General features: G+C 40.3%; 1 protein-coding gene across 2 annotated transcripts in view; it reads left to right on the forward strand.

Annotated features, from left to right (window-relative positions):
- The first annotated feature begins 217 nt into the window (after positions 1 to 217).
- CTNND2 (catenin delta 2) overlaps positions 218 to 23,274 on the forward strand; it is a 1,102,711-nt gene continuing 1,079,654 nt past the window's right edge. The window contains exon 1 of one of the 2 annotated variants that reach the window (XM_027520452.1): positions 218 to 469. In XM_027520452.1, the coding sequence (XP_027376253.1) occupies positions 433 to 469 (37 nt within the window). In that variant the 5' untranslated portion in view covers positions 218 to 432. The remainder of the gene's footprint in view (positions 470 to 23,274) is intronic. The other variant, XM_027520453.1, reaches the window with a different exon arrangement.

A 23,274-nucleotide genomic window follows, 5' to 3' on the forward strand; every position in this document is an offset into this window, starting at 1 on the left:
GCGCCGGGCGCCGCGGCGGCCCCAGGCTCGCGCCCGCGGCGGCAACCGGCCGAGCGGAGCGGCGGGCGCGGCGGCGGCTGCGGCTTTCCCGGCCCGGCCGGCGGCGCCCGGAGCACGCAGGAGCCCGCAGCAGCCCGCGGGAGCCCGCAGGAGCCCCGAGCCCGCGGAGCCCGGGAAGCCGGGCAGGGGGCGCTGCGCGCGCTGCGCTCGGAGGGGCCGCCGGGCCGGGCGCCGCGCACTCGCGTCGGGGAGCCGCCTCTCCCCCGCGGCGCTCGCCCCTGCTCCCCGCCGGCATCACTTGTCCCGCGGCCGCGCTCAGACAACAAAAGCGGAAGATGCTGCAGTTGGGCAAGGTCAGGACCTTGCCCTGAAGCCGGGCGGCGGCGCGCTCGCCTCTCCCCGGACTGAGGAGCTGTCGCTGGCGGCGAGTGCATGTTCGCGAAGAGGCAATCCGGCGCCGCGCCGTTCGGTGAGTTGCCTTGGCCGGGCGGCTGGGGCCAGGCGCATCCCGCTCGGCGTCGTGCTCCTCCTCGCCACCGGTGGAGGTTGCTCCTCGGCGGCTCCTGGCCGGGGGAGGACCGCGATCGCGCCGGGTCCCCTCACTCGGAAGACGGCCGAGCCTGGAGCTGGGGGCCGGGGTTAGTCCCTTTCTCGGAGCGGTTGCCGTGTGGCTTATTGCGTGCTCCCCTCCCCGCCACCCATCTCCCCCGGAGGAGGCGTATATAGGGCAACACCAACAATACTGCTCCCCGCCACCCTCCCGAACCTACCCGTGGCATTCATGACGTCCCTAATATACGGGAGAAGACGGGTGGGGGTGGGGAGGACTCCCCTCCAGTCTTGCCCTTATGTTCAATGTCATTACGATGTTTGGCTAGAACAAAATGGAAATACTTAGTCATATGCGTCCATGGCTGTTTCTCCCATCTCCCGCTGCTTGCCAGACCCAGAGCCCCTTGGGTCTATATTTAGCTGTTTCAGAGGCAGCGTTTTCAGCTCGATTCCCAGGTTTCGGGGGCTTCTGCGTCCTGACAATAGATAGCGAAGCTCCGGGAAGCGCCGCCTGATACCCAGGTTCGGAACGCTGTGCATGTGGGTGGGAGGCTGCTAGGCGATATTTGGGTGACCGGTAATTAATGGCCGAAAGCACAGCTGCTTTTCTTGTTCGCCGACCTTCCTCTCATTCTGGTGTGTAATGTGTTTCCATCGATGGCTGCTCAGCTGGTTCCAGCCACTACGTTCAGAATTAAGTCGCTAGAGAGGTGGTGCAGCCTCCCTGGTCTGTGTGGTAGGAAAACAAGTCTGAGAGGTTTTGGGGCGAGTGTGTGGTTCCCACCATGAACAGTTACTTCTGAAAATACCTAAAGTTGTGTTTTCCCTGCAAATGTTGGGGATAGGGAAGGGTGTGGGGGAAAAGAGGGGCGCGTTGTTATTCCATGGTGGGTCCCCCCTCCCCCCGAACTGATCTGGTTCGCTTTGGCTCTGAAAGGGGTTTTTAACATTCATGCCTGATGTTACCAAGAGGATATGTTGGTTTAGAGAAGCGTTTCCTCCTAACCATGGTATCAGGCCTGATCTGTATCTGTTTTCACTTTTGGGAACTAGGTGACGAATATTTGAGATGCTTGCAATTTTCTGCAACGACTTAAATAGGGAGGTGCTCAAACTACCTAAGAGTTATATCATTGTGCACCCTTCCATCAGCAGCTTTAAACTACCGTCCGCTACTTAGGGTAGTTCAGTTCATCTCTTCGCTGTTAGTACTTCACCTGCAGGACTAAGAGGCTTTAGAGCTGCGCCACTTTTAAAATCCCATGGAAAAAGTGGTGGATATGACTCAAATGGAATTATAGGAGTGCACCTGTGTCTGGTTTGGGGAGCTGGCTCTGTGAGAAGTATGACAGATAGGGGCAGGCATCTTCTAATATGGACTCGATGCTCTAAAGCACGGTGAAATCTCTTTGCCACATCCAGGATCCATTTTTTTAATGTTTTGGGGAGATCATTCAGTGGCATTCTCACTGGTCTGTAGATTTCATGATCTCAGGGTATGAATGAAAATGATTGCATTTGGGGTTAAATGCTATTATTTGGGAGACCTGTGATTATACAGCTAACATATCTCAGCATCACAGAAAGACCAGCAAGATCTTTGTGGCTCCAGTTAATGGACGATTGTGATTTTTTTTTAACCAATATTGCTTTAGTTTCACCTTATTCACATTCAGAAAACTTTCCAAGAGCACTTCAAGCACACTCTTGTGCTTGTTGCATTGTTTTCATATCAAATTTCTTGCAAAAAGAAGCAGTCGGTAAAGTACACATTCATGTCTCTCCTTTCACTTTCCTTTTGAATCTCCTGTTTCAGGTTTAAACATGATTCCTAAAGGACTAGTAGAGATTACTCTGTGCCTCCATGTGTTCAGGGAGAGCAGCTTATGGGTGTGGGTAAAACTGCATGTATTGGGTGCGTGAGTCTTATGTTATATTGTGGGTTGCAAATGATAGTACTTGATTGAATGGAAATTGTAGGGAGTACAGGAGGTCGTTGCTCTAATAAAATTGTCATAGCCTTGTGGAAAGGAGTTATTTAATTTGGTGTATGTTTGTGTCGTTGTAGAGCTTAATCATTAGAGATGTCACTAGTATTTTCATTGTTTGAAATAATAGTCACACACTGTCAAATTACGGTATCTCCAGCAACTTCATGTCTTTCACAATTAGAACACAAGCCAATTTCTCTTTCTGTCACTGAAATAATTCATCAGAGAGAAAAATGGAATTCTGATGATATTAGTTGAATTAGTTGATTATAATTTTGTTAAATCACTTCTCAGGATAGTATCACATCATGGCCTTTACAATTAAAAATGAAGTTATAGTATTCTCAAATATAACATTACTTTTGGCATACAAGTGAATACTAAGTATTTTTCCTGACAATGTTATAGAACTTGGCAGTTTCTGTTGTGCTTTTTCAAAGTTCTCTTTTATATGGTATGCATTTATGTGAAATTGTTGAAGAATTCTCCAGAGTAGTTTCATCAGGTTGTCTTCATGTAAGAAAATACTAAAGTTACATTTAGAGTTATTTATTTTAATTTGTTGCTCCATAAAGTGAGGTATGGTTTGTCTGGTCACTATATCTGGTTGTAACAACTTAGTTGAACTAAAACAGGAACTGTTGCCATTTTGAGCTGCCAAAAATTTTTTTTTTATTATTTCTTATTCTGTTAATTTACCCTAGAAGATATGAGTACCCACTTATAGTTGTTTCTCTGTGTTACCTTTATTTTAATTTATTTAGTGGGGGATTGGTGCTAGGATTTTAAATAGACACTTAAAAGTGTTTATTTTTATAAAGATTTTTCTTTTTATTAATAACAGGTGACATATAGTTGAGAGTACCTAACTTCAATACATGTAGTTCAGAAGACCTGTAGGTCTTTGTAAATCTAGTACTTCCATCCAAGTTGTAGTACAATGGATCTTTGCTGGCTGAAACACACCTTCAAGACAAATTCTTCAGCTGATATCCATGATGGTTTTCGTGACAAATTCTTCAGTTGGTGTCCATGATGATTTTCATGACAATTCTTCAGTTGCTGTCCATGATGGTTTTCATGGCCCGTATTGCGAATGTATTCTTAGGACTATGGTACTTTGATAGCTTTATGATAAGGAACATTTGGATATGAATGAAAAGTTAATTTGAGTGAGAATAGTTCCTTATACGTGTTGCTGGCTTCAAGTTTACTATATGTCAAATCAATAGCCTTTATGTTAATATAAAATCTTAAACATATCATACATAAAAGAATTTCTTTCACATCCTGTGCCATTCTAGCTTACTGATTAATAAACTGCTTGGTTGGCTTTAATGAAGCCAATTATATTCATAAACAGTACCTCCAGCCCAGGAAACTCACAGAAATGTTTTATCATACTGTGCTTTTAGTCCATGAAAAATGTTAAGACTCATAACAAAAACATATAGTTTTGACACCTCCAGTTGTTTATCTTTTGATCACATAGCAGCTGAGTGTAATTTCAAGCTCTGTATCATGGTTAATTGATTTGTAGGAATTCTTAGCTCTATTAGGGTATTGAAGTTATACTCTGCATCAATTAATTTTTAGTAAATTGCAAATAATGACTAAATAAGTGAAAAAATGCTCCCTAGAAGCTTTCCATCTTAGGCAAGTATTCACCTATGTCCCTTGGTAAATTCCTGAATAGTTATCTGTGAAATGTATTACATATATTGGAACTTATTATTCCATTAATTGTTATCTGAGATCAGAGGTATATTTCTAGAGAAGAGGTTGGGTTTTGCCCTATAACAGATATACGTAGTTCATATTATAATATATTTATGTATGATATTAGAATTATTTATCATAGTATAATGCTGTTATGGATTCTGCTTTGAATAGGTGCAAAGGTGAGAGAGAGTACTGGTTTTGGAAGGATCCCAGCTATGTCTCTTATTAAGCTGTGTGTCCTTGGCCATTTATGTGATTCTCAATTTTTAGCTCAGTTTTTCAACTGTAAAATGGGTCCTATGCATAAGTATCAGTTCAGTTCAGTTCAGTTGCTCAGTCATGTCTGACTCTTTGCGACGCCATGAATTGCAGCTCTCCAGGCCTCCCTGTCCATCACCAACTCCCGGAGTTCACCCAAACTCATGTCCATCGAGTCAGTGATGCCATCCAGCCATGTCATCCTCTGTTGACCCCTTCTCCTTCTGCCCCCAATCCCTCCAGCATCAGGGTCTTTTCCAGTGAGTCAACTCTTCGCATGAGGTGGCCAAAGTAGTGGAGTTTCAGCCTCAACATCAGTCCTTCCAATGAACACCCAGGACTGGTTTCCTTTAGGATGGACTGGTTGGATATCCTTGCAGTCCGTGGGACTCTCAGGAGTCTTCTCCAACACCACAGTTCAAAAGCATCAATTCTTCGGTGCTCAGCTTTCTTCACAGTCCAACTCTCACATTGATACATGACCACTGGAAAGACCATAACCTTGACTAGATGGACCTTTGTTGGCAAAGTAATGTCTCTGCTTTTGAATATGCTATCTAGGTTGGTCATAACTTTCCTTCCAAGGAGTAAGCGTCTTTTAATTTCATGGCTGCAGTCACCATCTGCAGTGATTTTGGAGTCCCCAAAAATAAAGTCTGACAGTGTTTCCATTGTTTCCCCATCTATTTGCCATGAAGTGATGGGACCAGATGCCATGATCTTCATTTTCTGAATGTTGAGCTTTAAGCTAACTTTTTCAGTCTCCTCTTTCATTTTCATCAAGAGGCTTTTTAGTTCTTTTACACTTTCTGCCATAAGGGTGGTTTCATCTGCATATATGAGGTTACTGAAATTTTTCCCGGCAATCTTGATTCCAGCTTGTGCTTCTTCCAGCCCAGCTTTTCTCATGATGTACTGTGCATATAAGTTAAATAAGCAGGGTGACAATATACAGCCTTGATGTACTACTTTTCCTATTTGGAACCAGTCTGTTGTTCCATGTCCAGGTCTAACTGTTACTTCCTGACCTGCATATAGGTTTCTTAAGAGGCAGGTCAGGTGGTCTGGTATTCCCATCTTTTTCAGAATTTTCCACAGTTTATTGTGATCCACACAGTTAAAGGCTTTGGCATAGTCAATAAAGCAGAAGTATATACTACATTAAATAATTAAACAAGCACAATAACTGAGTCATGAGAATGAAAGGTCCAGCATGGGGAATATAAGTAGTAATGATATATAATATCTTTGTATGTTTTAATTTAAAAGGAGTAAAATAAGACAAGAAATCTCAAAGAGCCATTGTGAGGGTGACATAAGTGTGTAAGTGGCTTATAATTATAAATATTTGTATAAATATAAAAGATAGGTATCTCCATATTAAGATGAGTACTTAAATATTATGTATTTATAACACATAATACATTCATGTAATTTTGTATAATTATCATATAGTATTATGTACATTTATTATGTAATAATACATTTATATATTAAGTGTGATATAAAAGCCATGACCCTCTCTAACAAAACCTGTTAGATATGTTCTTCCTCTACTACTTTTGTAATATTGCTTTATTATGAAGATTTGCATTTAAAATAGAATTTTTCTACTTTACAATATGCCAGTCCTTTACATATCAAAATATATAATAGTTAGGCTAAAAGAGAAGCAAATTATATCCCTTAGCACCATTACTTAAAAAGATTCCAATCTTAATTTAATTTAAAAAGATTCTCAGTCAGAAATTGCAAAATTTTCATACCCTGTTAATATTATTCTATTCACCTGATTAAAACCAAATATTTGACAAAGATTAACATTGTACCAGGAATATTATAGACAGTTTAATAAGTGTCCTTCTCTGTGAGGTCAAATATTAAGCAGCTGCTCTGTTTAGAACCACAGAGCGTAAATCCCATCATAACATCATTGTGACAAGGAAAAAGGAAACTTAAATGGCTAAATTTGTTACACAAAGAGAGGACCCAGCCCACCTCCAATTACAGTCCTGTTCTTGGCGGGGGGAGGGGAAGTGTGGGCCCTTTGGTACCTTTTTGATGATAAATGGACATTTTGCCTTGTTCTTTCACTCTTGGTTGCTTCAGAGAAGTGCTGAACTCCTGTGGGTTTGATTCTGTCCAGCTCCTGCGAAGTGGAACAGATACCTTCAACATAATCCTTATGATAATAACACTTGGGTGAATCTTAGAATTTGTTACAGAATGTGACCCGTGTAATAGGAGACTAATTCATCTTCAGTCAGAGAAACATTTTGACAAAAAATGTAGGTGTTTATGTTCAAATTTATGCATTGTTGTGGGAATTGCTAATTATAAGTTACCAGAGTAAAATTCATGTTATCATAAAAGACCTTTGGTTTTTGGATCAAAGTAAGTGGGTAAGCCAATTATGTTTGGTTAAGTTACTCTAAGTATCAAAGTTTCTATGAGTTTTGAATGATATGGAATGTATTAAAATGGGATATGTAGTTTATAGCATTAGATGGTGAGGAACAGTTAATTCTATCATCGAAATTAGTTATTACATTTATCCTTCACAGGGGAGGACTGGAGATTTTTCATTAATAACACTTTTTGCTTAATAGATGTTGCTTTCACAACTGTCATTAGACACTTGATTCAATCTATATGTATTAAGAAGAATGCATTTTGTACACGTGTTCTAAATCTTTTGGTTTAGAAGCATTTCAATAATCTTATAATGCTTATTGAAATCTTCTCTCCCTTAAATATGCAACAACATCAATCACAGAAAGATATGCATTTACATCAGATGATAAATGTGCAGAAATGTGAATTGGCGGTATCTCTAAGGATCCCAATAAATATCAGCCCTCCTCTCCAGCCCTCTCTGATCCTGAAAAAAGTTGGGATGTGGGAAGGAAAAAGGGATAAAGGGGTGGCCACCATGGAGGGAAATATCCATTTTGATTAGTTATAGCTTGATGTGATGCTGAATAACAGCCCCAGAATTTGGCCTTCCTTCCTCTCTTCCACAGGGACAGAGGTGGCTCTGAGTCCTAGAGACCAAGCCTTGCTCTCTGCAGGTAGGGAGTTCTCCAGAGGAAGAAAAGAAGCAGCTAGCCAAGCCATTTCCTTTATATTTCAGAGACAGAGAAAGCCAAGGGCTAGGGAGAGACTGGAAATGTTACATTAATTAAGTTCCCTTCACCTGGAAGGAAATATCACAAATATGGAAATTGTATTCCCTTTATTGACATGGTTTATAAAGAATTCTAGTCGTAGAATTCTTGGCGTAGTATCTTTAGCGATATTTTGGTTGGTGGTTGAGTTCTTTAAGTATTTGATGGTATTTTGACACTATATCAGGAATTACCAGGGGAATGTCCAATACCCTGGCTTATTTATAGAGAGTATGGTCAGTGAAATTCAGCTGATTTATGTATTGCCAACTTAAAAATAACTCACTTCTCCCTACTCCCCATGCCAGACTTGGACTGCCAGTAATTGGATGGTCTTGTAAGTGATGTGAATTGGGCATAAAAAGGACAGTGTCAAAATCTGACTTCCCAAAGGGTGTATAAATGATATCCCATGCTTGCTATTACTCACAGCATTTTCTACCTCAGTAAATAATTAGAGTTTGGGTGTTGTTTCATGTTTTAACTTTGAATAAGAGCAATAATGGACACTGTCAAGAAAGAAGACAAAACTGAATTTCCAAATAGACATGATGTTTGATTTGACTCCAAGCATGACTATTCAAACTAAAAAAAAAAAAAAAAAAAAAGAAAAAAAAGCTCACTTCTTAAAATATATTTTATTCTTCTCTCTCAAATATTTTATTTGGACTTTCAAACATTAGAGTAACATAGCGGTCATTACCTTCAGTAACACAGAATAATTTAATTTCCAGGAAGAGCAATTTCTTTGGCAGCAAACCAAGTCTTCCAAATATAAAAGAGCTGAAATTCAGCCTCTTGTTTCTAACACATTCCTCACTGGTGGCTGAAATGGTAGTTTTGGAGTCACTGTAGGAGGAGGCGGAGGAGTCCTCCTGAGAGGCAGACAGGTGAGATCAGTATCATATAGATAGTCTGAGAGATGGTAGGAATCATGTCACATTTACCCAGGACATGGAAGGTAGTGCAGGAAGACCGGGACTTGTAGTGTGTGGATCAGACTGTCCAACTTGAGTTGAGTTGGAAAAGCATATACAGTAAGTCTTTTACATGCAAATGAGTTCTGTCTGAGAGCATGTTCCTAAGTTCAACAGTTAGGCTAGGTACCCAAATAACAGTCAGCTGTATATTGATAGTTGTTATTTAGTCGCTAAGTCATGCATGACTCTCTTGCCACCCCAATGGACTGTAGGCCGCCAGGCTCCTCTGTCCATGGAATTTTTCAGGCAAGAATATTGGAGTGGTTTGCCATTTCCTTTCCCAGGGGATCTTCCCAATCCAGGGATTGGGCCCATGTCTCCTGGGTCAGCAGGCGGATTCTTTAACACTGAGCCATCAGGGAAGGCCCTGTTGCTAATCTGTACTATAATAGGTTTGTAATATTTTTTACAAAAATAGTATGTACATAGAAAAAAAGTAAAGAAAACATTTTAAATCTTACAGTACCTTGAAAAGTACAGTAATACCGTGCAATATTACTTTGCTGACAAAGGTCCATATAGTCAAAGTTATGGTTTTTCCAGTAGTCATGTATGGATGTGAGAGTTAGACCATAAGGAAGGCTGAGCGTTGAGTTGATGCTTTTGAACTGTGGTGTTGGAGAAGACTCTTGAGAGTCCCTTGGACTACAAGGAGATTAAACCAGTCAATCCTAAAGGAAATTAATCCTGAATATTCATTGGAAGGACTGATGCTGAAGCTGAAGCTCAATACTTTGGCCACCTGATGAGAAGAGCTGACTCATTAGAAAAGACGCTGATGCTGTAAAGATGGAAGGTAGGAGGATACGGGACAGCAGAGGATGAGATGGTTAGATGGCATCACTGACTCATTGGACATGGGTTTGAGCAAGTTCCTAGAGATGGTGAAGGACAGGAGAGCCTGGCTTGCTGCAGTCCATGGGGTTGCAAAGAGACGGACATGACTGAGCAACCAAACAACGACAGCAGTACAACAGTTGGCATATGGGGCCTGGCATGCACACTTGCATCTTTGAAAGTTTGCAACTTCAAAATTTGTATGTAGGGGACTTATTATAATGTTAAATGCATAGTAGATGTATAGGCATGCAATGGCTCCTTTATCCAAAAGAATATTATGTAGCTGTGAGTTGCCTTTTCAAAGAAGAGTTGATTATATGGACAATATTCATGGTCCTGAAGGTTAAGAAGAAAATCAAGGCAAAAAACTGTATACATACTCACTCACATAGCCATACAAATACAAGAACGTAGTATTTATGGCAGAGTTTCAAGTGTTTCATTCTTTATATATTATCTCCCCACAAAATATAGCTTGGTAATATAATACATCACTACACAGAAAAAAAAAATTGTGCCCTTAAATTTTTGCAATTAATATTATCTATTGGCTTTGGGATAAGTTTCATTACTTAGCTGAATAGCTTAATAGTTATATCTCAACAAGACAAATTCTTCACTCTCCTTTTCCATTTTTTAGTGAGTGAATAAGTTACCACTAGTGTCATAGTTGATAGAGGGGGGAAACAGTGATTTCTGTGTCTTCAGGTTGTTGTATGGGCAAATTAAGAGTCACTGCTGCTGCTAAGTCACTTCAGTGACTCTGTGCGACCCCATAGACGGAAGCCCACCAGACTTCCCTGTCCCTGAGATTCTCCAGGCAAGAACACTGGAGTGGGTTGCCATTTCCTTCTCCAGTGCATTAAAGTGAAAAGTGAAAGGGAAGTTGCTCAGTCGTGTCCGACTCTTAGCGACCCCATGGACTGCAGCCTACTAGGCTCCTCTGTCCATGGGATTTTCCAGGCGAGAGTACTGGAGTGGGGTGCCATTGCCTTCTCCAAGTAAGAGTATGGACTTAAAATTAAGAGTATGGACTTAAGAGTATGGACTTAAGTCCATTAAGAGTATGGATTTAAAATGTGTAACAGAGAACCTAATATATTAGTGAACCTCATTTAAAGTTAACAGAGTTCATCATTCACGGAGTGTATATTGCACATATTCTAATCAGTGCCATGCCTAGATTGTCCCTGCTTTTAACTTTGAGAGATGTATTGAGTGTTAATAATTTTAGCAAGTTGTCTTCTTGAGAACTCTGCAGCACATTAGCGAAATATGTTTCTCTTTTCAAATAATGTTTTGTGATTATTTTCTATTTTCAAAAAGAGAAAAAGGCATGCTCATTAAAATTTGGAAACTAAAGGATTGATTTACAGAAGCTAAAGTTCATTCATGATATCAAGCCACCAAAATGAGTGTATTTTTAGCAGAAATGCTAACCCATATACATTTTGAAATTTAGAAGATTTCTCATATTCTGTTTTGTTACCTTTTAACATATGAGACAGTGTTTCTCATATTTTTAGTGTCTGTTTTCCATACCTTTATATAACATCAGTGTGTTAAATAACTTGCCAGTTTTGGAAGTTGATGGCGTTTTCATTTTAGAGTGGTATATAGGGTGCTATAATTAAAGCAACATAGTTTTCATCAGGTCATTTTCTCTAGATTACTTTCTTAGAACTGGATGTTTTCAGGGTTGTTGATACATTTTATCACATTGTCTTCCAGAAACATTCTAAAATTTATATTTCTTCAGGCCAGGCAGGAGTGTGTCAATTTCCCCTATAACACTGGATATTATAATTTAAGTAACAATTTCCAGTTAAACAAAGGAAGTATCATGTTTTCCTGTGGTTTAACCTGCTTCTTGTTGAATTTCATGCTGAAGTTAAGTATTATATACATTTATGATACACTCCTAATTCTTTGGTGAATTATCTTTTTGTATCTTCTGTACATTTCTCAGTTGTTCTATTTGTCTATTTCCTGATTTGTATTACCTGTCATTGTGATAATATTATGCTTTGCTATGTTTTATCAGTTTTTCCGTCACTTTTTGAACTGTTATTTTTAAAGCAGAATTCAGTATATCCCCGTTTCTTAGAAAGAATTCTTTACAGAAACATTCTGTTCTCTGCTTCTTTGTGTCTCAGCAGTAAAGACACCAGTGGAACACATGGAGGGAATAGCTTAATAGTTGTATCTCAACAAGATGGAGTTCTTAGCTCAACTTTTCCATTTTTTAGTGAGTGGGTAGGTTACCACTGAGTGTCATGGTTGGTGGAAGGGAAATAGTAATTCCTGTGTCTTCACGTTGTTGTGTGAGCAAATTAAGAGTATGGATTTAAAATACATAGCAGAGAACCTCATATACTACTGGACTTCAATTACTTTAGTAGTTTAGTAATCATATGCTTACATACACATATATCTACATGTATCATGTATAGAGTACATGTAATCATATAGCAGGGGCCCCCATCCCCAGGCCACCAAGCAGCACCAATCCGTGGCCTGTTAGGAACCAGGCCGCACAGCTGAGGGTGAGTGGTGCACAAGTTGAGTGACGCTTCATCTGTATATACAGTTGCTCCCCATCACTTGCATTACCGCTTGAGCTCCACATCCTATCCAATCAGTGGAGGCCTTAGATTCTCATAGGAGTGCAAACCCTGTTGTGAATTCCACATACAAGGGGTCTTGGTTATGAGATCTTTATGAGGAACATCCTGAAACCAAACCCCTTCACCCCTAAGAAGAGTTGTCTTCCACAAAACCAGTCCCTGCTGCCTATAAGTTTGGGGACCGCTGTCATTTAGGACCATGCTTCTCCCCACTCCCACTCCACATTGGTCATCAGTCCCTTTTTATCACTGATTCTAAAATCCTAGAACAATAGTTGGCACATGGTAAACACTCTGCTAATCATAGTGAACTATATGCATACTTTTGTTCCCATCATCTAAAATGCTTTGTAAACTAAGATTTCTTTGCGTTTGGCTTGTTTGGAATACTCAGCGCTATGGCGCTCTAGAGGGGACACTGGATTAGAGTTCCGAGTTTTGGCATCCAGGTTGTGCTTGGTACTGACTTTCTATTGTAACCTTGTGCATCTGTGCCTATTTTGGCTTTTTCTCACTGGGATCAAAATTCACAGGGCTTTTGTGAATGTGAGATGATAATTCATAAGAAAATGCTTTGGGAGGCTGAATCATAATAAGCAGTTAAGTATAAAATTTATTTCCTGGAACTTTCAATGTGCTTCAAAAATAGGATGACCTTTTTTTTTTTTTTTGGATTTTCATGAATTGAAATCAGAAGATTTTCTTGTGTTTTCAGACTAAGTCTCTGACTTCCATTACTAATAGTGTTATAAAATGCCCAATTCTCTGATGGTTGTAAAGACACATTTCATGCCATTGGGTATCGCCTAAAGGAAGAGTTCTCCTTTATCCATCAGTGGAAGTAATTCCTGTTCTTTCTTTATAGCACTTCAGAAATTATACATTATACCAAATTGGCTCAAAAAAAAATTTCCCTCTATTTTGTTTTCTTTTTTTGCACAGATACTTGCTGCTTAAAAGGGAAACAGAATGAAGCCCTATTGTTCCTCAGAGATTGAAGTCTGTAGAAATGTCCCCAGAATATTATTTTCTCTCCTGGTGGGCTGCCGAGTCTGGCGCCTGGAAGGCTTTATCAGAACAGTTTTAGAAGTGTGAACCATAGCTGGCTTCCATTTTTTTTTTTTTTTTTTTGAGCACATTTCCTTAAATACTTGGAACAAAATTTCACAGAATTCTTATCACTGTAACTGTAGCCTGCCAATAGGAAGAAATCATGTGTAAGTTACAGCAAAAAAAAACTTTAGTTTGTTCTCTATTCTTATATGACTTTTGAAGGAAGGGGAGTTAATATGCGTCATTGAGAACATTTCTTAGTGAGTAGCAAAGTTATAGGTACCCAAGAGGAGATGCTAATTATGGTTTGGCTTGCTGCTTTTAGCAGTCTCAGGTGTGATCCTTTTTTTTCCTCCTCATAAATCTAAAGTCTTTTTGCAGCTGAGAGAAGGCTGTGTGATTAATTGTATGTGTGTGCCAAGTTACTTCAGTCATGTCTGACTCTTTATGATCCCATGGACTGTAGCCTGCCAGGCTTCTCTTGTCCATGGGGTTCTCCAGTCAAGAATACTGGAGTGGGTTGCCGTTTCTTTCTCTAGAGGATCTTCCTGATCTAGGAATTGAACCTGTGTCTCTTATGTCTCTTGCATTGGCAGGCAGGTTCTTTACCACTAGCACCATCTGGGATACCCTGATAGATTGTGTAGTGATTATATATTTCCTGTTTCAGCAGTTGAGACAAATTATGAGGTGCTTCTCACTTATACACGTGAACCCTAGAAAGAAGCAGAGTGTGAGAGGATGGACCAAGAGGGTGACTGTGGGAAATTGACACTTGGTGACACCTCATCTTCTTGTACACATGCAGACTGGACACACGAGACAGTGTGTCCTGGAGAGCTCTGATACATGGGGTGGGAATTTGCTAATATCTGTGAAGTAGTGTGGGTATTTTAAGTGAGAAAGAGCAGGCAGCTTAAACTGCCTTTGGCAACATAGTTTTTTTTTAACGGGCTGGTCAGTTGTTCACTGATTAAACCATTCAGTCAACAAACTGGACTGAATATGAGTTTTGAAAGAGTAATAAGTTATAAATAGTGGCAAGCAACATGCTACTTCAAGAGTCAAGTGATGTGCCCCTCTCCAGTAGCTTGGTGTTTCCCGGTGGCTCAGTGGTAAAGAATCTGCCTGCAATGCAGAAGATGCAGGAGACATGGGTTCAATCCCTGGGTTGGGAAGATCCCCTGGAGGAGGGCATGGCAACCCACTGCAGTGTTCTTGCCTGGAGAATCCCATGGGCAGAGGAGCCTGGCGAGCTAACAGTCCATAGGGTTGCAAGGAGTCAGACATGACTGAAGCGACTGAGCACTCATGCATTCCAGTAGTTCAGGCGTTTTCTCTAATTGCAGAGTAGCTACTTCTGTCCTTTTCAAACCTGGATTTCAAAGTCAGATGGCAGTGCTGCTGGGTTCCCATTACACGTCTGAAATCTTCCCTTTCCTTCCTCCCATCTGCCAGTTCTACTTGTTGTTCAGTCACTCAGTCATCTCTGATGCTTTGCTACAGTCCTCATGGCTCCTCTGTCCATGGGATTTCCCAGGCAAGAATATGAGAGTGGGTTGCCATTTCCTCCTCCAGGGGATCTTCCCAACCCAAGGATTGAACCCACATCTCCTGCTTGGCAGGTGGGTTTTTTTTTTTTTTTTTTAAACCACTGAGCCACCTGGGAAGCTCTGCCAGAATGCACTAATTTCTACTAGGACTCAAGATCTTTCAGTGCTAAGCATAAATACTTTATATTTACACAGTGTCATAATAAGAGTTTATGTGGCTCCCTGGTAGCCTGACAAATAATGTGTTTTATAATAGTAGTTATGCCTACAGAATGGGAGGTGACACAGACCTACAAGGGGGAGAACTGGAGGACAGCCTGATAAAGTGCTATCTTGAGTTGAACAGAATGTGGGAGGAAATAGAAGCAGAGTTATTCCTTTAAGTTTTATGGCATGTTAGTCATTACAGTTGCTTTTCTATATTTCATCTTTTGAAAGGGAGGATAAGAATTTTGGGAGCGACATAACAGATTTTTGAATTAATAGTTGATTTTATCATTTTCACTTAGGCTCGGAAGCACTTCAGGTGATTTTTTTTTTAATCTGCATTTAAATATATATGCTGTTACCTGCAGTTAGTTATCATTTTAGTTATTTGAGGTGTGGCAGGTTGAGGGTTTGGTGGCTGGATGAGTTTTTTAGCTCTGATACAAAGAAGATGCTCTTAAACTCAGAGCTAGTTTCACAGTTTCTGTCCCTGTCTTAATGTTATGTTTACCTAGCTGTACTTGGTGCTTCTTGTCTTTTCTTCTTACTTTTTAGAATAAGTTGCTTTGTGGACTGTCAGGGAGAATTCTGTTTCTTATTTGTTGGACCTAATATGTAGATGATTGTTACCTGCATGTTTACTGCTAATGTATCTTTTTTAAAATTTTATTTTATTGTTGGAGTATAATTGCTTTACGGTGTTGTGTTGGTTTCTGCTATACAACAAAGTGAGTCTGCTGTAAGTATACTTACATCCCATTTCCCTTGAGCCTCCCTCCCACCTCTTCCCATCCCACCCTGTAGGTCATCACAGAGCACGGGGCTGAGTTCCTTGTTCTATACAGCAGGCTCCCACCAGCTGTCTGTTTTACACATGGTGGAATATATATGTCAGTGCCACACTCCCAACTCATCCCACCCTCCCCTTCTCACCCAGTGTCCACATGTCCATTCTCTGCATCTGCATCCCTATTCCTGCCCCACGTATATATTCATCTGTGGCATTTTTCTAGATGCCATATATGTGTTAGTATATAATATTTGATTTTCCCATTCTGACTTCACTCTGTATGACATCCTCTAGATCCATCCACATCACTGCCAATGACCCAATTTCATTCCTTTTCATGGCTGAGTAATATTCCACTACACACATATATGTAGTGTGTGTATATATATATATACACACACACACCACATCCTCTTTGCTCATTCATCTGTTGATGTACATTTAGGTTGCTTTTCAATGTTGTGGCTTTTGTAAAAAGTGCTGCAATAAACACTGGGGTACATATGTCCTTTTTAAGATAGTTATCTTTGGGTATTACTGAACTTCCCTGGTGGCTCAGATGGTAAAGCATCTGCCTACAATGCGGGAGACCTGGGTTCCATCCTTGGGTCGGGAAGATGCCCTGGAGAATGAAATGGCAACCCACTCTGGTGTTCTTGCCTGGAAAATCCCACAGACACAGGAGCCTGGTGGGCTTCAGCCCATGGGGTTGCAAAGAGTTGGACACGACTGAGTAACTTCACTTTGGGTATTTGGCAAAGGATAAGGCTATTTCTACATTAATTTCAATGAATGAGAAGGACAGTCCAGGCAGGTGGGTCATGCCAATATATCCATGTAGTACTCAATACTGTGCAGTGATAACTGCACGTGGAAAAGTTCGCCATCATCATATGAAGAAGCTAAGCTCTGCATACATATAAAGCTAAAAATGCAGGTGCAGAGTGAGATTTCAGGTGTTGGAATGTGCAGATGTGTGATGTTATGGAGAATGTCATGATATCAGAGGAACTTGTGAAGCTGTTTGCAGATCACCAGGAGAAGATGGTAGAACATTGATCTGTAGACTCCTTTGTAGCACTGAGTAGATAATGAGTACCTTGCTAAGTGGCATAACTTTTACCCCATTCAAAAGTGAGATCACACATATCCCCTCAATCACAGAAGGCAGGGAACACATGTACAGTGGCATGTCTGTTTTGAGAGTGTAGTCTGACCCTGAAAGGACCTCGCTAAATGATAGCATTGTATGAGACTGTCTTAGTCTGTTCAGGCTGCAGCTACAAAATACTACAGACGAGGTGTCTGATTGCTAAAACAACAGACATGTATTTATCATAGTTCTAGAGCCTGAGAAGTTCACAGTCCAGGTGCAGCTGACTCAGTTCCTGGTGAGGACTCTGTTCCTGACTTGCAGACAGCTGCTTTCCTTCTGTGTCTTCATATGGTCTTCCCTTGGTGCAAGCATGTCTCTTTCTTCACTTCTTGTAAGGCCACTAATTCCCTCACAAGGACCCCATCCTCCTGACCTCATCTGACCCTAGTTAATTACCAAAGGCCCTGTCTCTAAATAACATCCCATTAGGGGTTAGGGTATCAACATATGCATTTTGGGAGGGCACAAACATCCCATCCATAATAGAAGCCACAGGGCAAAAGCAGGAAGGCTTCAATGTTGAGGACAGATTTTGGGTGTTTAGTATTGAGTTAGTCCCTCAATGTGAGTCATTCTTTAAGGTATTTTTAATTATTCTTCTATAACCTTTAAATGTTTTACTTTGATTTAGAAAATATGTAGAATGTGACATGTTTAATAATATGCTGGATAGACTACTTACCAAAGTTCTTCTTATATGTATTTTTCAAAACTGCATGGATGCTTCTTATCTTGGTTGAACCTCTCACTTCTTATCATGATAATCCAAGACCACTAAAACTTTGGCAGCAAGCCTCTAGATAGCCACCCTGCTTTTTCTCTGCTTCTGGGAAGCTTGTTATCCCCACCACAGCCTGAGGATTCCCTTAAATTCACTCACATCTTGCATTTGCTTATAACCCGAGCAGTGACAAACAGAAAACCATCCAGTGTCTTCCTGTCTTATCTCATCTTCCTCCCTCTCCCCTTTGTTTGTTAGGCTGTAGTCACTTTGGCCATCTTTCTCCCTCTCCTGATCATTTTGCTCAAGCAGATCCCTGCCTCAATTTCTCTCCTAACAATTACCCTGTTTGACTTTCTTCACAACATGTGTGAAAACCAGAAATCGTCTGATCTGTTTATCGGCATGCAAGTTTACTTTTATATCTAATCCCATTAGAATGCAAGCTCCACGAAGGTTGGTCTGATGTGGTACAAATAGGAACTTACAAGCATTAATGCATACCTGACTTCTAAGTTGATGTCTTATATAGGAAAAAAATTTAATATATAATAATCATTACATCACAGATATATGTTGAAAGAGGATGATAAGACAGAAGATAGCTAATCTATTTCTGCATGGACATCAGCTGTCAATATGATAATTAGTTAGAGCTTCTATGTGCAGATCTAATGTAATGCATTTGCCTGACAAGTCTTCTGTCATGTGAGTTTCTGGCATCCTCAGGGATGTTTTTTAAAGGGGGGTGGTCTTCCCTGGCAGCTCAGATGGTAAAGAATCTACCTGAAATACAGGAAACCTGGGTTCAATCTGTGGGTCAGGAAGATCCCCTGGAGAAGGAAATGGCAACCCATTCCAGTATTCTTGCCTGGAGAATCCCATGGACAGAGGAGACTGGTGGACTACAGTCCATGGGGTCGCAAGAGAGCTGGACATGACTGACCGACTAACACTAACTAACTTATCTCATAGTAAATGGAATACACAGATGTCAGGAATTTTACTGCAGGAAGATATGAAACTTAATTTCAGAACCAAAAAAGGAGTTTATGTTTTCATGGAACAAAAGCCATCATCTCAAAACAGGGAAATGTTGATTTAGAGGAGAGCTTCCACGGTATTCTTTGATCAAGACATGATCAAGTATAGCACATAATGGCAAAGTTGGGAATAAATACTATATAAAATTATCAGATGAAGATTTGTTTTCGGAGAAGGCAATGCCAACCCACTCCAGTACCCTTGCCTGGAAAATCCCATGGACGGAGGAGCCTGGTGGGCTGCAGTCCATGGGGTCACGAAGAGTCGGACATAACTGAGTGACTTCACTTTCACTTTTCACTTTCATGCATTGGAGAAGGAAATGGCAACCCACTCCAGCATTCTTGCCTGGAGAATCCCAGGGATGGTGGAGCCTGGTGGGCTGCCGTCTATGGGGTCGCACAGAGTCGGACATGACTGAAGCGACTTAGCAGCAGATTTGTTTTAGAGTAAACTCTGGGAGATGGTGTAGAACAGAGGGGCCTGGCGGGCTATCGTCCATGAGATCATAGTCAGATAGGAGTTCAGTCCATGAGATCACAAAGAGTTAGATAGGAGTTAGTCAACTGAACAATAGCAACAAGATTTATTTTCTTAAGGTAAACTTATATTACATTTTACATTGTAATTAAATTGAAGATACCATCTATGATTTGGAATATTGTCAACCAAAAGAAAAATAAAGCATTTTTTTTTGTTGTTGTTATTCTTTAGTGGTTAAGTTGTGTCTACCTCTTTTGCAGCCTCATGGACTGTGGCCTGCCTGACTCTTCTGTTCATGGGATTTCCCAGGCAAGAGTACTGGAGTGGGTTTAAATTACTGTAAAATTGTTTGCATGACAATCTTGGCAAAAGACCTTGAATATATATGTTGGAAAATTTGATTTATTTTATAAAGAAAAAATATTAATGTGTTAGGTATATGCATTTAAAAAAATGCTGCATAAAATATCACAAACCATTTTTGTGACTCTAGGAGTGGTATTTTAGTAATTTCATATTTATTTTTATTTCATTTCATACAGGAGGTTATCTCAGAGTTATTATTATCGAAGAAGCATTTGCTTCTATAACCTTTCCCAGAGTTTGAACTCTGCTCTCTCAAAATCTCCTCTTTATTTAAGTTAGCTGTTGTTACTGCTGTTTAGTCACTAAGTCGTGTCCGATTCTTTTGAAACTGCCATGGACTGTAACCTGCCAGGCTCCTCTGTCCATGGGATTTTCCAGGCAATAATACTGGAGTGGTTGCCATTTCCTCCTCCAGGGGTCTGTTGGACCCAGGGATCAAACTCAAGTCTCCTGCCTTGCATGCATATTCTTTACCACTGAGCCACCTGGGAAACCCTTAAATTAACTATGCCATTAGTCAAATTATGACTCTGAAATGTAACACCTGCACAGACAAAATGCTTGACGCTATAGAACAAGTGTACTCAGGTGGGGGAAGTTCCTCTTACATAACAGGAGTGTTTTAAGGCAGTTTCATTTGATGTTTAAATTGTTGCTACCCACTCAAGCAATAATTTGGGTTATATTGTTTCTCTCTTGGAGGCTTGTATTGGCTACATATTTCTGAATCTTTAGCTTTTGAATCTGTCTGTAAATCATGTCTTAAAATCACTGACACAGTTTAATCTTGGAGAACATTTCGGGGCTTTATAATTGAAAATGTGTCATCTGTGTGCATGCTCAGATGCCAGTCACCTTATGAGCTTGGTGCAAGGCTGTCTGGCCCCTTCTCACACTGCTAACAGTCCTGTTGACGTTGAACATGCTGTCTAAAAATTTCCACGTTTGGCGTTGAGTCTTACAAAAAGAGGGAAATGGGTTTTTCAGCAGATTGTTTACCAAGGGTGCTACATAACTTGAAAAGGTATTTGTCTAAGAGTCCTTTCGGGAATTTGGAAAATACAGATCTAGGCCTCTGTAGCTAGATTGTTGAGAGTATAAGATAGGACCTCATGAATTTGTTGACGTGCAGCTGTATTTGGGTGGCTCTAACGGTAAAGAACCTGCCTGCAGAGCAGGAGACATGGGTTCGATCCCTGAGTCAGGAAGATGCCATGGAGAAGGAAATGGCAACCCACTCCACTATTTGTGCCTGGGAAATCCCTTGGATAGAGGAGCCTTGAGGGCTACAGTCCATGGGGTCACAAATGAGTCTGAAACAACTTAGCAACTAAAAACAAAAAACTGTATCTGACCTATGAAAATGGCATTTTAAACCTTATCTTATTCACTGAAGATCTAATTAGTAATTGCAAAATAATATACTCTTTTCCCCTTCAAATTCACGATTGGGTGAATTAATGACGAGGTTCAAATTCTCTTGTATTTTAAAGTACTAAGGGAGATGTGCCAGCTCTTAGGTCATGGTGGGAGGGAACCACTGATTGGCTTAAGGTGGGCCAGGCTAGAAAGAATTAGCCTAAGTCCCTGAGGATCTTAAAGAACTGTCAGCTGGCATGTTTGGCCCTTGAGATTGAGCTGTATGCTGCCACTCTTTGCATAAAGACAGCTACTCTGCTCATCCTCATCAGTGATTCTGTCTCTCCTGGTTTTCAGCCTTGCTATCATGTAAGGTTGTTTCTTGGGTCTTTAAGCTACATAGGATGTGTTTGATGGACACATAAAAGTCCCCTTCTAATATTTACATTAGACTTTTCTGAGTTTCAATGCCTTCTTGTTTTGCACTTTTCAGATGTCATATAATCATTCTGTATCATGTTCAAATCCTTATTAGAATACCATTCATTTATATAATTAAAGCTCATGAGTTGAAGCTCTTGTCCAAGTGTTCAGGCTACATATGTTGGTAATGCTCAGGCATTAACATATAATTTAACTCCCAAGAATCTGTGTAAGCAAGTCATAAAAGTTATCAATTAAAAACATCTAGTTTGTACCCTTGATATATGCTGAAAGCAGCAGTTGACTTTTGTGGCTTCCTCCCAGAAACCTCTAGCCCCAGTCTAACCATGGCTAAAATATCTGCCAAATCTCAAACAAGGGTTATTCTACAAAATCTCTGATTCAGACCATTCAAGGTCATCTGAGAAACTCAGAACTAAGAAAGAACTCTGAGAGATTTGGACTAAATGTAGTTTATTATCCTGTATGCTGAAATAGTAAAAGGATATTAGGGGAAAATTAAATTTGAGAAAGTTTAGACTTTAGTTAGTAATAATGTGTGGTGATGGACAGGGAGGCCTGGCGTGCTGCGATTCATGGGGTCACAAAGAGTCGGACACAACTGAACGACTGATCTGATCTGATCTGATCTAATGTGTCAGCACTAGTTCTTCAGTTAATTGTAATAAGTGTATCATGCTAATGTATAAGATGTTTGGAATGAGGGAAATTTGGTGTGGGGTACATGGGAATTCTCCACAGTATCTTTGTAATTGTTCTGGAAACCTAAAACTATCCTAAAAGTTTAAAGGTTATTTATCTTTTAATTCTGATTTTTAACACTATTTTTAAGATGTTGCTCAAAGTTTTTAAAGATCTCAGTAAAGGAAAGGAGATTTCATTTAATTTTAATAAATGGTTGGACTGTGTCCTGATATTTTAGCAGTTATTGAAATTGCTTTCTTAATTATAGTAAATAATAAATCATTTCTTGGATTTATGGTTAAGATGATGGAGACATAATTTCTCAAAATTACAAACAAAACAATACAAAAGAAAGCTTTTTTTGGTTTGTTTGTTTGGAGATGGCTGATAATCATCGGAGAAGGCAATGGCACCCCACTCCAGTACTTTTGCCTAGAAAATCCCATGGATGGAGGAGCCTGGAGGCTGCAGTCCATGGGTTCGCTAGGAGTCGGACACAACTGAGCGACTTCACTTTCACTTTTCACTTTCATGCACTGGAGAAGGAAATGGCAACCCACTCCAGTGTTCTTGCCTGGAGAATCCCAGGGACAGGAAGCCTGGTGGGCTGCCGTCTATGGGGTCGCACAGAGTCGGACACTACTAAAGTGACACAGCAGCAGCAGCAGCAGCAGATAATCACAAGATGGAAAACTCAAAATCTATAAAATTTCTCACTTAATATATTTTGTTTAGTGTGTGCCTTTTATAGACACAAAGAACATTGATATCATTTCATGCCTCACTAGTACCCCTCTTAACACAACCTATGAAATTCCCAGGATACGTCTATGGTTAGCATTGCTATACTTAGCAAATGAAAAAGCACCTAATTAAATTTGAATTGCACATAAGTAGTAGCTGTTTTTTGTTTTTTTGGTTGTTCAGTGTAAATACATCTTAAATATTGCATGGGACACATTTATACTAAAAAAAGAAAAAAAAAGTTGTTGGTTTTTTGAAATTCATCCAGACCTACCCACATGGAATCTTTAGGACACAATAAGGACCTGCAGTTTTCTGACTTTAACCTTAATAATAATAAAAGTTGTTGAGCCTTTACTGTATGTTGTATACTGTCACAAGGGAATCCTTGGCAGCTCAGGAGATGGAAGTCCGATTCCTGGGTCAGGTAGATCCCCCTTGGAGAAGGAAATGGCAACCCACTCCAGTGTTCTTGCCTGGGAAATCCTATATACAGAGGAGGCTGGTGGGTTACACTCCATGGGGTCGCAAGA

Source organism: Bos indicus x Bos taurus, chromosome 20 (assembly GCF_003369695.1).
Source record: "Bos indicus x Bos taurus breed Angus x Brahman F1 hybrid chromosome 20, Bos_hybrid_MaternalHap_v2.0, whole genome shotgun sequence".
Lineage (NCBI taxonomy): Eukaryota > Metazoa > Chordata > Mammalia > Artiodactyla > Bovidae > Bos > Bos indicus x Bos taurus.